General features: G+C 56.3%; 1 protein-coding gene across 1 annotated transcript in view; it reads right to left on the reverse strand.

Moving 5' to 3' along the window:
* LOC141977549 (sialic acid-binding Ig-like lectin 11) overlaps positions 1 to 12,501 on the reverse strand; it is a 49,259-nt gene extending 36,758 nt beyond the window's left edge. Inside the window, exons 1-4 of the mRNA XM_074939068.1 lie at positions 12,295 to 12,501; positions 2,708 to 2,869; positions 1,959 to 2,363; positions 1,510 to 1,830 (exon numbers count right to left, since the gene is read on the reverse strand). Of these exons, the coding sequence (XP_074795169.1) occupies positions 1,510 to 1,830; positions 1,959 to 2,363; positions 2,708 to 2,843 (862 nt within the window). The 5' untranslated portion in view covers positions 2,844 to 2,869; positions 12,295 to 12,501. The remainder of the gene's footprint in view (positions 1 to 1,509; positions 1,831 to 1,958; positions 2,364 to 2,707; positions 2,870 to 12,294) is intronic.
* Between the last annotated feature and the right edge of the window lie 3,508 nt (positions 12,502 to 16,009).

A 16,009-nucleotide genomic window follows, 5' to 3' on the forward strand; every position in this document is an offset into this window, starting at 1 on the left:
AGAGGAGACTTCCCCAGAGTCCTGCCTGGCTTCATGGGGAGCAGTTCCAGAGCATCGCCCGGGGACTCCGTGACACCTCGCTATGAGCTCAGCTGGGGGACGGGAAGGTCCCTGAAGTGACACAAGCCCCGTGGGCGGGGAAGGGAAGCGACAGACCCGACTGGGCGCGACCCAAGAGGCGCCGGACGTAACCCAGGGGCCGGGTTAGGGCCAGGGGGAGCCAGAACCAAGGGACCAAAACCGGTGGGTCAGAATTCAGCTTAATTGGCGGAGGCACTAACGAGGGGCCGGGCTGCTCCGGCCTGGGGACTGGAACGAGCGTCACCATTTCGCTGCCACCGTCCGCCGGGCGCCCGGGTGTTCAGTGTCCTGCTCCCCAAACGTGTCCTCCCCAGGGCGGGACAGAGCCGGGGGTCTAAATAACCCCGCTCCCACCCCCACCAGGGTCGTCAGGCACCCCCCTTGTGGGTCCTTTGCCTTCCCCCCTCGGTTCGTCTCTCCCCAGCCCTCTCCTTTGGCCCCCGGCCAGGCCTGGGTATTTTGAAAGCAGCACCCGGAGGAGCCGGACGCTGGTGCCATCTGGCCAGGCCTGACAGGGTCCGTCCACACTGCCCTCAAAGCCCCGCGGCGCCGAGGCCCAGAGCCTGGGTCCGATGGGTCGGGCTCGTGGGACTCGGGCTGCGGGTCTGTGATTGCAGCGCGGACGTTTCCTCCGAGGCCCGTGTAGACGTTCAGGGGTCGGGCTGGGGCCTGGGCTCAGCCATGGGGAGGGGCGGGGGGCGAGTTTCCTTCTAAATCTCCCTCCGGCTGACGGGAACAAGGGCCGTCCTTACAGTGACGCTCGATTTGGTCCTTCACCTCCCAAAGGCGGCTGCTGATTTTCCCTCTGCCCTGGATCTGCAGCGCGGGGGTCACGCGCCAGTTAATGGGGGTTTGCCCTCGGGTAGGGCGGGCCGAGGTCTCTGGGCACCGACCCTGCAGTGTGTTTTGTGCCGGACAGCGACTAGGTCCCGTTAACACTCTGCCCCATAGAGAGCATCCACCGATCCCAGCAGAAAGGGGAGGGAGCGGAGGAGATGCGGTGGGACAGCGCGGGGGGATCTCGGGGGGAGTTGGGGTGTCTGGTGTGAGGGGGGGAATCCCAGCAAGGGGGGACTGGAATAGTGGGTGGATCCCAGCATAGAAGGATTCTGCGGGCAGAGCAGGTCAGGGGTAGAGAGGATCCCAGAAGAGAAGGGCCTGGGGACCTGGGGGTGCGGTTGGGAGCGGGGAGCCATCTCCAAGTGGGGCAGGAAGGGGTGAAGATCCGGAGAGAGAAGGGGCTGCATGGTGTGGGGGGGAAGGGGTCTGGAGTAGAATTGGCTGAGGGTGCATGGTGGGGGGTGGGGATCCCAGCACAGGGCTGAGTTGGCGGAGGGGCTGGAGGGCAGGGCTGGGGAGACCAGGGGGGGTGGGGATCCCAGCAGGGGGGCTGGGAGCCGGCATGGAGGGGCTGAGGGGGTCACTCACAGCCGACGTGTAGCCGGACGGTTCTGCGGGTGGAAGGTCCCCATGGTGGGCGGTAGGTGACTCTGCAGACGAGCTCTTTGCCGTGGTCCCCCGGGGCGGGTGTGAAGCGCAGCGCGGAGCTGCGGGCCCAGGTGCTGTTCGCCAGTGGGGCTGAGACGTCCCGGGCTGTGTCGCTGAACGGCCCCATCCAGGTGACTCGGGGAGGGGGCCCGGAGCAGCGCCCGGGGGCTGTGCAGGTCACAGTCACCGGCTCCCCGGCCATCAGCGTCCCTGGAACCCCCTGCGCCGGCGAGATCTGGATCTCCGGCTCCTCTGTCAGCCCTGAGACATGGGGAGAGAATCACTCGGGGACACGGGGCCTTTCCCCCCAGGGGCGCCGGCCCCGATCCGGCTCGAAGGCAGGGACTGGCTCAGGGAGGCTGAGGAGCGGTGACTGCGGCTGCTCTTACCTGGCACGGAGATCGCGAGTATAAGATCAGTGCCATCGGAATTGGAGAGGTAATTGTATTTAAAGTTTCGTTTCTCGACTCCAAAGAAATATCTCCCGGCATCCGTCCGTCGGGCGTCATTGATTTGCAGGGAGCAGTCGCCACGTGCCAGATCCCCCGCCAGCCGGAACCGGCCCTGGGTCTCCTGCGACACCTGCCGGCTGGGGTTACTGCTGGCCACGGGTGGATCCTGGCCCACATTGGCCTGATCCTTGAACCAGTGTCCGTAGATCCAGTCCCGGGGATTGTCGGTGTCGAACGAGGCTGGATACGCGAAGGTGCAGGGGACGAGAACGCAGAGACCCGTCTGCACCGACACCGACTGCGGCTGTGCCAGGGAATAACCAGACTCCAGGGACAGGGACCCTGCAGGGGACGGAGAGGGATCGAAGTGGGAGCCACAGAGAGCAGAAACCAACCCTGAGCTTCCCCGACACCTCTGCCGGTGCCCTCACTCCCGACCTGCAGCCCCCTGCGAGCCCAGCCCTGGGTCCTCAACCAAACCTCACTCCATTTAGTTTCCATCCCTCCCTACGTCGAGCCCCCTGCCCGCTCCCTGTCGCTCGGTGCCCCCTAGCACCGCACGAGGGCATCGGGCTCCCCTCCCCCACTGGCCAGTCTCCCTTCCGTGGCCTGGGACAGACCTGGCCCTGCTGAGCGCGGGTTCTGCCCTTCCCCCTGCACTGGGGCTGCAGGTGCTGCTTACTTACCCCTCCAGAGCAGGGCGAGGATCAGGACCCTCAGCGTGGCTGCAGGGGGGGCAGGACCCCCTGCTCTCCAGGGGGGGCCCTGAGCCGGGAGCTCCCATTCCCTGGTGTCCTGCTGTGGAAGGAGGGCTCTGCCCATGGCTGGGGCGTCCAGCTGGGACAGACCTAGAGACAGACGGGGGTGGGGTGGTGGGAAGTGTGAGAGCAGAGGCTGTTTAGGGGGGGAAAGATCTGCCTGGGGGACCATGAGTGCTGCTGGGCTCTGCAGGGGGCTGATCTGGGGCTGCTGGCAGCACAGTGACCCCTCCAAATCCCCAAATCAGCAGACGGTCCCCAGAGATCGTGGGCTAAAAAAATCCTTCAATTAGTGAAAAAACTGAGATTTTCTCCAAGAATCACGAGATCAGCCAGAAAATCCCGAGCTGGTGAGAGAAGATGGTGGGAAGGCAGCGCTGCTCAGTGCCTGCTCTGCTTCCATCTTCCCACAAACACCGACACACGAGCGGGCGGCCAGCGAAGTTACCACGGACGACAGGGGGGAAGGCGTCAGATCGGGAGAAGGAAAGAACCCGTCAGAGATGTTCCGACCAATTTGAACGAATTCAAATCAGTGGGGCAGGATGCTGTTCAACCCAGGGTGCTGAAGGAATTAATTAGAATCATAGAATCTCAGGGTTAGAAGGGACCTCAGGAGGTCATCTAGTCCAACCCCCTGCTCAAAGCAGGACCAATCCCCAACTAAATCATCCCAACCAGGGCTTTGTCAAGCCTGACCTTAAAAACCTCTAAGGAAGGAGATTCCACCACCTCCCTAGGTAACGCATTCCAGTGTTTCACCACCCTCCTAGGGAAAAAGTTTTTCCTAATATCCGCAATTTGAGACCATTACTCCTTGTTCTGTCTTCAGCTGCCACTGAGAACAGTCTAGAGCCATCCTCTTTGGAACCCCCTTTCAGGTAGTTGAAAGCAGCTATCAAATCCCCCCTCATTCTTCTCTTCCGCAGACTAAACAATCCCAGTTCCCTCAGCCTCTCCTCATAAGTCATGTGTTCCAGTCCCCTAATCATTTTTGTTGCCCTCCGCTGGACTCTTTCCAATTTTTCCACATCCTTCTTGTAGTGTGGGGCCCAAAACTGGACACAGTACTCCAGATGAGGCCCCACCAATGTCGAATAGAGGGGAACGATCACGTCCCTCGATCTGCTGGCAATGCCCCTACTTAGACATCCCAAAATGCCACTGGCCTTCTTGGCAACAAGGGCACACTGTTGACTCATATGCAGCTTCTCGTCCACTGTAACCCCTAGGTCCTTTTCTGCAGAACTGCTGCCGAGCCATTCGATCCCTAGTCTGTAGCGGTGCATGGGATTCTTCCATCCTAAGTGCAGGACTCTGCACTTGTCCTTGTTGAACCTCATCAGATTTCTTTTGGCCCAGTCCTCTAATATGTCTAGGGCCCTCTGTATCCTATCCCTACCCTCCAGCGTGTCTACCACTCCTCCCAGTTTAGTGTCATCTGCAAACTTGCTGAGGGTGCAATCCACACCATCCTCCAAATCATTTATGAAGATATTGAACAAAACCTGCCCGAGGACCGACCCTTGAGGTACTCCACTTGATACTGGCTGCCAACTAGACATGGAGCAATTGATCACTACCCGTTGAGTCCAATAATCTAGCCAGTTTTCTATCCACCTTATAGTCCATTCATCCAGCCCATACTTCTTTAACTTGCTGGCAAGAATACTGTGGAGACTGTGTCAAAAACTTTGCTAAAGTCAAGGAAGAACACGTCCACTGCTTTCCCCTCATCCACAGAGCCAGTTATCTCATCATAGAAGGCAATTAGATTAGTCAGGCATGACTTGCCCTTGAAGAAATCTTGGAGCCACTGGCAATAATATTTGCAAACTCATGGATGCTAGGAGAGGTCGCAGAAGACCGGAGAAGGGCTAATGGAGTGGCCATCTTTAAAAAGGGGAAAAGGAGCAGCTGGGCAACTGCGGACCAGTCAGCCTGACCCCGACAACTGGAACGCTATTGGAGCAATGTATAAAACCTTCAATATGTGAGGACGAAGGGGTGATCACCAGCATGGATTTATCAAGAACAAATCCTGCCAAACCAGCTTGATTTCCTTCTTTGACAAGGTAATTGGTTGGTGGTAGGGGAAAGCAGTGGACATAATATACCTGGACTTCAGCAAGGCTTTTGACATAGTCCCACAGGACATTCTCATAAGTAAGCTGGAGAAGACTTCTGAAGGAACTCAAATGTGAAACTGCAGATCTACTAATGATGGTATGTAACCTATCATTTCAATCAACTTCTGTACCAGATGACGAGAGGAGAGCTAATGTGACACCAATTTTTTTTAAAAAGCTGCAGAGGTGATCTCAGCAATGCGAGGCCGCTAAGCCTCAGTGCCTTCAGTGCCTTCAGTGCTGGGCAAACTGTTTGAAACTATAGCAAAGATAAAGATAAAGATAAAGAAACTCAGTGCCTTCAGTGCCTTCAGTGCTGGGCAAACTGTTTGAAACTATAGCAAAGATAAAGATAAAGATTCTCACCAATCTACTCGAATTTTTTGAGGGAGTCAACAAGCATGTGGACAAGGGTGACCCAGTTGATGTACTTAGATTTTCAGAAAGCCTTTGACAAGGTCCCTCCCGAAAGGCTCTTAAGCAAAGTAAGCTGTCATGGGATACGTGGGAAGGTCCTCTCCTGGATCAGTAACTGGTTAAAAGATAGGAAACGAAGGATAGGAATAAATGGTCAATTTTCACAGTGGAGAGAGGTAAATAGCGGTGTCCCCCAGAGGTCTGTACTGGGATCAGTGCTGTTCAACATATTCATTAACGATCTGGAAAAAGAGGTAAACAGTGAGGTGGCAAAATTTGCAGATGATACAAAACTACTCAAGATAGTTAAGTTTAAAACTGACTGCGATGAGCTACAAAGGGATCTCACAAAATTGGATGACTGGGTAACAAAATGGCAGATGAAATTCCATGTTAAGAAATGCAAAGTAATGCACATTGGAAAACATAATCCCAACTATACATATACAATGATGGGGTCTAAATTTGCTGTTACCGCTCAAGGAAGAGATCTTGGAGTTACTGTGGATAGTTCTCTGAAATCATCCACTCAATGTGCAGCAGCTGTCAAAAAAGTGAACAGAATGTTGGGAATCATGAAGAAAGGGACAGATAATAAGACAGAAAATATCACATTGCCTCTATATAAATCCATGGTACGCCCACAGCTTGAATACGGCATGCAGTTCTGGTGGTCCCATCTCAAATTGGAATTGGAAAAAGTTCAGAAAAGGGCAACGAAAATGATGAGGGGTGTGGAACAGCTTCCGTATTAGGAGAGATTAATAAGAGTGGGACTCTAAAGCTTGGAAAAGAGACGACTAAGGGGGGATATGATCGAGGTCTGTAAAATCATGACAGTTGTGGAGATAGTAAATCAGGAAGTGTTCTTTATTCCTTCCCATAACACAAGAACTAGGAGTCCCCAAATGAAATTAATAGGCAGCAGGTTTAAAACAAACAAAAGGAAGTATTTCTTCACACAACACACAGTCAACCTGTGGAACTCCTTGCGAGAGGATGTTGTGAAGGTCAAAACTATAACATGGTTCAAAAAAGAACTGGATAAATTAATGGAGGATAGGTTGTTACCTAGCAGCTCTGTGTTCTTGGGGAAGCAGGGCGCTGTACCCAGTCTGTCTGTCTCACGAAGACCGTGTCCCCCCTGCCTCCCAGCCTCTGCTTGAACCAAATCTACACCAGAAGAACGACTTACGAAAACCAATGAAAAGGCAGTGGGAGACACACCTAAACCCCTGGGATAAGGATGACAGAATTAAGGCAACTCCCCTAGCCTCATTTGCATCGAAGAGGGGACAAGGAGGCATCTCCATTAGCAGACAGAATGGAGAACAGAGATTCCAAGGCAAGAACCGCAGGGAACTCTGGGGCCAGAAAAGCAGGGAAGCACTGCATGATGGGGGATCTCTGCTCCAGATGTTAATGAACCCACGCCTGCACACCCCCAACTCATTAGTTATCAGACCAATTCTAGTAAGAAATCCTTTATTGGGATCCAAAATAGTGAAGCCGCCTGACTGCATTGTGAGCTCCCTCCAAGGAACACCGCCCATAGCCAGGAATGATCAGCTCCCATGGTCTAGCCTGATCAAGACAGCTTTGGTATTCTCCCTTGTTTACACATCAACAAATCTCGAGTTCTCCCTTGAACCATTGTTGTTTCTCTGGAAAATCCCCGACCCATGCTCAAGTAAGTGTTCTGATGCCTGGATCCAACATCTGCATCACTTCCACTGGGACTTCATCTTCTCCTGACTGATCATGCTGAGAGCTCTGCCTGTCTCCAGCACTCTGGACCCTCAGCTACCACCAACACCTGGGTCCCCCGATCAATTCCAGCTTCCCGGAGTGGTGAGAACCCAGCTCTCGCTCTCTCTCTCGAGGTGTAGCCTTCTGACCCTGACTTGTGTGATCAGTCAGTAAACCCTGAGTTTAATATTCAAATTTGAGTTGGTTTTCATAGTATCACTGTTTTGTTTGTTTGGCTCCCCTGTGGTTATTACCTGGCAATAAACTTTCATGATTAAGCTGGTTGCTTCTCTCTCTCTCTCTGTCTCTCTCTCCCCCTCGTGGGTGTTTTTTGGTTTCCTCATTCGCTCTGCAGCAACGCTCCTCGTACCTAAGCTAAAAGATCCCTGCAGCACCCCAAAATCCTGTGGGGTTTGCTCATCAAGTGGGTTACGACCAGAACAATTGTAACGTTGAAGTGGGGATAGAGATGTGCTGAACCAGGGACATAGGAGGGTGGGAATTAGAATCGCTGTTTGACCCGGCCTACTGGGGCCAGGGACATCTAAGGGGTCAGGTTGGGAGTGCTGATTAACCCGGTCCTCTCAGACACGCTCTGTTAATTTGTGTGTGTTTGTCTGATTCTGGGGCTGGAAGAACCAGCCCTGGGGAACTGAGGTCCTGCAGGATAGCGCCATTGGGAGGACCGAGCAGCAGGGAGAAGTCGAGCTCCGTATGAGAACACAAGTGACACAAGCAGTACCTGGATAGAAATACAGAACACCTCCCCCGCCCAGAAGAGTAACCCTAATAAATGAGCGTACCCCAAAGTAACGGGCAAAGCTGGTAAGAAAGTCAATCAAAGGCTATTAGCCAGGATGGGCTGGGATGGTGTCCTTAGCCTCTGTTTGCCAGAAGCTGGGAATGGGAGACAGGGGATGGATCATTTGATGATTACTGCTCTGATCATTCGTCTGGGGGCACCTGAAATTGGCCAATGTCGGAAGATGGGATACTGGGCTAGATGGACCTTTGTTCTGACCCACTTATGGAGAAGTGTGGGCTGGGTGGAACTACCATTATGTAGTAAACAACGGCAAACAAGGAGTAACTGTTAATGGAAAGATATTGGATTGTAGGGAAGTCTCAACTGAAGTCCCACAGGGGATCTGTTCTGGGTCCCGTGTTGTTTAACATCTTTATGAATGACCTGGACGTAGGACTAGGGAGCAGACTGATCACATCTGCAGATGACACAAAGCTGGGGGGTGTTGCCAACTGGATAAATTGCAGGACTGGGCTGTAGACGACACAATGAAATTCATGAAGGACAAATGGACGATGCTCCACGTAGGGAAGAAAACCCAACTGCACAAATACAGGATGGGGAAGAACTGGCCGGGCAGCAGCACTGCTGAGAAGGAGCTGGGAGTTGGGGCGGATCACAACCTGGACAGGAGTCAGCAATGCGATGCTGCTACAAAGAAAATCAAATGCAGTTTCCGGTCGCATTACCAGAGGCAGAGCATGCAAGTCCCGGGAGGTGCCAGTCCCGCTCTGCTCGGCGCTGGCTAGGCCTCAGCCAGAGGACTGGGTCCAGTTTTGGTCACTAATGTGTAGAAAGGTTGCAGAGAAACTGCAAAGGATCCAAAGGCGAGGGAGAAAGATGATCAAAGGGATGGAACGCGAGTCCGAGGGGCACAGCCTGAAGGAACTGGGCGTGGTTAGTTTGGAAAAGAGATTGCGGGAGGGGGACATGATCGCGGTTTTCAAACAGTGGAAAGGCTGCCAGAAAGAAGCTGGAGAAAAGTTGTTCTCTCTCCCCTCAGAGGGCAGGACAAGGGGCAACGGATTCAAACTACAGCAGAATTGATTGAGATTAAATCTCAGGGCAATCTCCCCAGCTCTGAGAGCAGTCCGACAATGGACCAGATGCCCAGGGAGGTCTTGGAAGCTCCTTCACTGGAGGGTTTTGAGAGGAGGATGGACAGCATCTGTCTGGGATGGGTTAGACCCCACAAATCCTGCATCTTGGCAGAGGTTGGACTAGGTTACCGCTGCGGTCCCTTCTCACCCTGTGGGTCTGTGATTCTAGGATTCACTGAAGCATCCAGAGACTTAATGTGAACATCATGACAACCCCCTGTTCCCGAAATTCGCTAATCAATCCCATGGTTTGCTTTAAAAATCCTGAGACTGGTTAAAATTGTGAGATTTGCTCTAAGAATCCTGAGACTGGCTTTTAAAACCCACAGATTTGTGCTTTGTCTCCACACATCCTATTGTTTGTGGCCCGTTGGCTTATCCCCCCTGCCCCACGGGTGCTGGTGTCACCCCCATGCGGTGAGGGGCTTGGTTCTGCAGGGACCCAGTGGAGCCGAATGGCCCAGATGTGAGTAAAGCATCCCTGGAGGGTGGGGGGAGAGTGCAGAGAGCTGACGGCTCCCTGCTCTGCAGCAAGGGCGGGACACTAATGCTGCCCCCCGTGTCCCACAGCTGTTTCCCCCACCCCCCACTCCACCCTGCTCTTCCTGCAGCTGGGACTCTCCTCCCTTGATGAAAACAGTACTGGCCACTCCCTCCTCCCCACTCTTCTGAGAATGGTAGGGGCCACTCCCCCCACCCGCCGACACGCTCTTGTGAGACTAGTAAGGGCCACTCCCTCCTCCCCACTGCTCACATGTTGTCATAAATATAAAGGGAAGGGTAACAACTTTTATGTATGCGGAACATAAAATCCCTCCTGGCCAGAGGTACGGAATCACTTTACCTGTAAAGGGTTAAGAAGCTCAAATAACCTGGTTGGTATCTGACCAAAAGGACCAATAAGGAAAGAAGATACTTTCAAATCTGGGGGTGAGGGGAGAAGTTTTGTTTGTGCTCTCTTTGGGTGTTCCCTCTCTGGATGGAGAGAGAGACCTAGCAGGTAAAACATCTCCTGAAAAGATACCTGAAATGACACATCTAAAATTACAGAAATTGTAACTAAAGGCAAGGAAATGCATTAGATTATCTTTTGTTTTAGCTTGTGAATTTTCCCTATGCTAAGAAGGAGTTTTATTCCTGTTTTTTGTAACTTTGAAGCTGAGCCTAGAGGGGAATCCTCTGTGTTTTAAATCTTTTTATTACCCTGGAAATATTTTTATTACCCTTCCATCCTGATTTTGCAGGTGTGATTCTTTTACTTTATCTTTAAATAAAGTTCTTCCTTTAAGAACCTGTTTGATTTTCAGTGTCCTAAGGACAAAGGGTCTGGTCGGTACTCTCATTATTCTCAAGCCTCCCCAGGAAAGGGGGTGAAGGAGCTTGGGGGAATATTTTGGGGAACAAGGGACTCCAAGTGACCCTTTTCCTGAATTTTTGTCTCAATCACTTGGTGGTGGCTGCAGTACTGTCCAAGGACAAGGAAGGATTTGTGCCTTGGGGAAGTTTTTAACCTAAGCTGGTAAGAATAAGCTGACGGGGTCTTTCATGCGGGTCCCCACATCTGTACCCCAGAGTTCAGAGTGAGGGGGGAACCCTGACACACGTGAAAATGGTATTGGCCACTCACACCTTCCCCCCCTTCTCACCTGTTAATAGGGTTTGGGCCACTCCCTCCCACCTCTTACTCACCCATGAGAATGGTATGGGCCACTCACTCCTCTCCCCTCCTCTCCTATGAAAATATTGTGGACTACTGACTCCGCACCCCTCCTTTCCATTTAAAATGGTATGAGCCACTCTCCTCCTCCCCCTTCCCTTTCTGTGCAAATGGTAAGGGGCAATGGCTCCTCGCACCCCCAAGAAAATGGTACAGGCCACTCCCCCTCTTTCCCTCCCCTACCTAAAAACTCCTCTCAGCTCCTGAAGGGGGAGCTGCCTCCCTCCTGCAGCACCCCTGATTGGCTGCCCTTCTCCAGGAGGCGGGATAAGTGGGCAGGGCAGGAGGAGCATGGACCAGCCCTGAGGGATCCAGCCCCCATCCCCATCCCTGGGGGGCTGCCCTGACCCCGTGCAGTGTCTGGGAGCCCCAAGGGGTCTGTGCCCCACCCAGCTCCATGCGGGGCAATATGGGGAGCACAGCTGGGGGTTGGGAGAGAAGTTTGCACATCTGTGCTCCCCCTGGGTATCTATAACTGCCTCCTCTGCAATGCCTGGCCTCCCTGCCCCCAAAACCCACCCCCATGGGGAAGGGGAAACCCCCGGCAGTTCCATTTCCCACCATCCCTCTGCTGCCCTCAGGTGCTCTCGGGAAGGAGGCGGAGCGATGAGAGCTGGGGAACCCCCGGCTGTACGTGGCCCCCTGAGCCGACGCCTCCAGTGTTGTCCCCAGGGTGGGGGAGCCCTGGGGCAGGACCCTGCTCGGGCTTGAGGGGCAGCGGCAGAGCTGTGGGGCAGGGAGCCCAGGGCTGGGATAAGAAGGGGCTGTGGGTCAGGATTGAGGGGCACCCCAGTCTCCACAGACCATCCAGCTCCCCCCCCCCACCCTAGTTCCACTCACCCCTAGACCTGCAGAGGGGGGCCCAGGGCCTGGCTCTCCCACTCTGCAGCCCGGGTTCCTCACGCTTTGTGACTTGGAGACTGGGGAAGCGGCGTGCATAGGACTGTGAAAGCAGAAGTCGGTGCGGACAGGGATGAAGGGGAGATGCTGTCTCAGAAACCCCATTATCAGCTTCCTGTCGACTTCCTCTCCCTCTGGCTGGGGCTGCCTGTGGCTTCCTTGCAACAGAGGCAGTCTGCATCTTGCTTGTGGGGCTGGAAATAGAACCCAGGAGTCCGGGTCTCTGAGCCCTGCTAATCCCCACTCTCCTCCCAGAGCTGGGACACAACCCAGGAGCAATGACTCCCTGCCTCCACCCCCCACTCTAACCCACTGGACCCTGCTCCCCTCCCAGAGCCAGGGACAGAACCCGGGAGTCGTGGCTCTGAGACCCTCTACACCCCACTCTCCTCCCAGAGCCGTGGATGAAACCCAGCAGTCCTGGCTCCCATCACCCCCCGGCTCTGACCACTAGACCCCACTCCCCTCCCAGAGCCTGGAGAGAACCCAGGAATCCTGGCTCCCAGCCCCCCTGCTTTGACCACTAGACCCCACTCCTCTCCCAGAGCAGGGGGTAGAACCCAGGAGTCCTGACTACCTGCCCCCCGTCCCAGCCCTATCCCTTTCTGACTGCGTTTTCCAGTCACACAATAATATTTGAACGCTAGCAGCTCACACCTCCTATCGTATTGAACAGGCTGCAGACGCTAATCACTCACCCCGAGCTGAGATGTGTCCGCGCCTGGGGTGGGGCGGCTGGGAACAGCCGCACAGCGACACTGTCCAGGGGTTCCTCACCTGGAGCTGAGATGCGTCCACCTCTAGGGTGGGGCGGCTGGGAACAGCGCACTGGAACCGCAGATGTCCAGTTAGGACGGCTAGCGAATCCCAACTCCAATGGGAAGAGCCGGGTGCATGCAGAGACCTGCCTGGCAGGGAGTGGGTGTGAGTGTCCAGGCGAGGGCTGGGGCGAAATGTGAGATTTCAAGACAGGAAGGGGAAGTCAGTGTGTGAATCTGGCCTTAAAACTTCTTGCACAAGCCGGTTCCAGTGGCTGGAGATCTCGGTGCCATCGACAGAAGGCAGGAGAGACTGAAACGTGGGATATTTTTGTGAAACATTCCTAGCTAGTGAATGTTTCCCAGGGATCATTAGTTTTAAGTGGCCCAGATCTCTGTGAAACCTTCCTAAAAACCAAAAAATCCCGTGATTAGTTTTTGGGACAGGGAACCTTTGCACAAAACTTTTATTTTGAAAAGCACCTGTGACGAAGTGGGGGATTTTGTTAGAGTTTTGCATGAATACTGTGCCTGCCTCAGTTTCCCTGTGTGCTGTGTGCGGACCGAGGTGGTGGAAGAGGGGGATCGTGGTTGCAGAGGGCCAGGTGTGATGTCACCTGGCAGCCGGGACCCTGGACAATGGCCGGGACATTATGGACGTTAGCAACTAGTGGACAAGCCCATCTTGGGAGCCAGACGGTTCTGGCAAGTGGGAGGAGAAAGGAGGGAAGAGAGGGGGGCCCAGGTGACCTGTTCCCCTGGGACCGAAGACAAAGGATGGAGGAGGGGCTGAGACTGGCCAGGCCCGAGGGCCCTGAGAACGGCCTGTGGTGGGTTCAGATGTTTGATAAACCTTCTGTGTTACGCTGGTGGAGAGTCACTGCAGGGCAGAGATCCGGGGGCATTGCTCCCTCTGGGGGTGGGCGCAGAGCGAGGGGACTCCCTGAGGGGGCCCACGGCAGACCCAGGCTGCAGAAGGCTCAGAGCTGGGGTCCTAGGAGGCGGCGGGGCCAAGGCGTAACCCCGCAGGGGGAGTGCACCCCCGAGACGGGCTGCCACCCTGCAGGGGCAGTACGGAGCCGAGAGATCCCCGGCCTGGGAGTCTGGGTCAGCCTGGGTTCCCTGCCCCGGTGGGTTGGAATTGGGTGCACAGCGAAGGAGCTGGAACCCACCGAGGCATTGCAGGGGTAGGGCTCAGGGAAACCCGGAGGTGGAGGAGAGGCCGAGGGGGCAGGACGTCTCCAGGGGGCGAGAGCCCGGAGATGTGGTCGCTGCAGGCACAGAGGGCAGGGGTGCAGGGCCCAGAGACACGGGAAATCTTGGCCCAGGAGAACCTCAAAGGGTTAACGTGGTGGAGGGGAGACAACAGGAAACAGGCTCACAGAGCGAGCTGTGTCTAGCCCAGGGGAGGAAGCAGCCACCCATCAGCCCCTGGGGCAGAGCTGGCCGGGGTGGGAGGGTGCAGACGGGTCCCCTCCGAGCCCAGCAGCTATGTCTGCTTCTACCCCTGGGCTCAGGCCCCTCTGACCCCCAGTGGGAGCGGACGGGGGTGGTCAGTGGGGAGACATTCGGGTGGTGGAGAGATTCTGGGAGCGACAGACTCTTGTCGGGGTGGGGCGACCCCCCCAGACGCTGAGGGGCCGCGTGACTGGGGGGAAGGCCCCCGAACTGGGGCCATTCCCCTGCGCATGGCTCGGATCCCTGGGCAGACACAGGAAGCACGAGGGAAGAGCTGCCCAGCTCGGGGTCCCTGCCTGTCTGTAGCCAGACCCGTTGAGCTGAGCGGGGCGAGGGGGGAGGCTCCCACATGGGGGAGGTGGCTCACGCTGGCTCTGGTGCTGAGAGCAAAGCTGCGGGCTCGCTGCCTGCCCTCACAGGGACAGCGCAGACAGAGGGGAGCCCAGAGGGGCTGGGACCCCGGCAGAGCGTGGGCAGAACCGGCAGGGCAGGACGGCTGCCGGGGACCAGGAGCAGGGTTGCCAGGTGTCTGGTTTTCTACCAGAACGCCCCGTCAAAGAGGGACCCTGGCGGCTCCAGTCAGCACCACTGACCGGGCCGTTAACAGTCTGTCAGCTGCGCAGGGGGCTAAGGCAGGCTCCCTACCTGTCCTGACCACGCGTGGCTCCCGGAAACAGCAGCATGTCCTGCTCCGGCTCCTATGTGTAGGGGCAGCCAGGAGGCTCCGCATGCTGCCCCTGCCCCAAGCGCCGGCTCTGCAGCTCCCCTTTGGCCACATAGGAGCCGTAGGGGGGACATGCCGCTGCTTCCGGGAGCTGCTTGAGGTAACCGTGGGCCAGAGCCAGCACTCCTCACCCCCTGTGTGCCCCAACCCCCTTCCCCAGCTCTAATCCCCCTACTGCCCTCCTAACCCCTTAGTCCCAACCCGGAGCACCTTCCTACACCGCAATCCTCTCATCCCACATCCCACCCAGAGTCTGCACCCCCAGCTGGATCCCTCAGCCACCCTGCACCCCAACCCCATGCCCCACTCCAGAGCCCCTCCTGCACCCTGAACCCCTCATTTCTGGTCCTACCTTGGAACCTGCACCCCCAGCTCAGAGTCTGCACCCCCTCCCACACCACAACCCCCTGCCTCAGCCAAGAGCCCCCTCCCATACTCCGAACGCCTCGGCTCCACCCCCCACTCCGGAGCCCCCTCCTGCACCCAAAACCCCTCAACCCTGGTCTGAGCCCAAAGACTGCACCCCCAGCCAGAGCCCTCACCCCCTCCCGCAGCCCAGCCCACTGTCTCAGCCCGGAGCCCCCTCCCGCACCTGAACACCTCATTTATAGCCCCACCCCAAAGTCTGCACCCGCAGCCGGAGCCCTCACCCCCTTCCGCACCCCAACCCCCTGAGCCAGTCCAGTGAAAATGAGCGAGTGACGGGGGACGGGGGGGTGGGGGCAGATGGAGTGAGCCTGGGATGGGCCGCGTGAAGTCATCAACCAGCTGAACGTGCCGGAGCTGCCCAGTGGGGCTGACAGCCAGCGAGGGGCCATGTCCACATGACGGAGCCAGACGGTGACAGGGAGACATTCAGGCGATGAAAGAAATTCCAGGTGGAAGTGACGAATCTGTCACTTCTGGGACTGCCACGGGGCACCCCAAAGCGCGGAGCCCGGTGCAGTCTCATGCCCCTGGGAGTCCTCCAGACCACCCGGGAGATTTAAAAGGGCCTGGGGCTCCCTTTTAAATCGCCCGGGCCCCTAGGCAATTGCCCCCTTTACCCCCCGCTGTCGGAAGGCCTGGAGACATTGGTGCGGCCACATTTGTGGGCAGGGGGAGGAGAGGGGGAAGATCCCTGGTGGGTCTCTCCCCAGAGACCGGAGCCAGCCCCTCGCTGGAATCAGTCCCCCTCTCTGACCAGCCAACCCCTTCCTGGCAGGCAGAGATCAGAGGGTCTTCGTCCTCCCTAGAAGCTGTTCTCCAGCCGGCCTGGGCTGACTAACCGAGCTGTCCACGGTGGAAGGGGGGATGGAAAATAACCCTCCCGTAAGCTGTTCCCCATTCACAGACACGGGGAAAACAGCCCAGGCCCTGGAGAGGGAGCTCAGAGACATGCTGGCACTAGGGGTGACCCAGCCGACCACCAGCCCTCGGCGTCTCCCGTGGGCTTGGTCCCCAAGAAAGACGGATCGATCCGATTCTGTGCGG

Source organism: Natator depressus, chromosome 24 (assembly GCF_965152275.1).
Source record: "Natator depressus isolate rNatDep1 chromosome 24, rNatDep2.hap1, whole genome shotgun sequence".
NCBI classification, from domain to species: Eukaryota; Metazoa; Chordata; order Testudines; family Cheloniidae; genus Natator; species Natator depressus.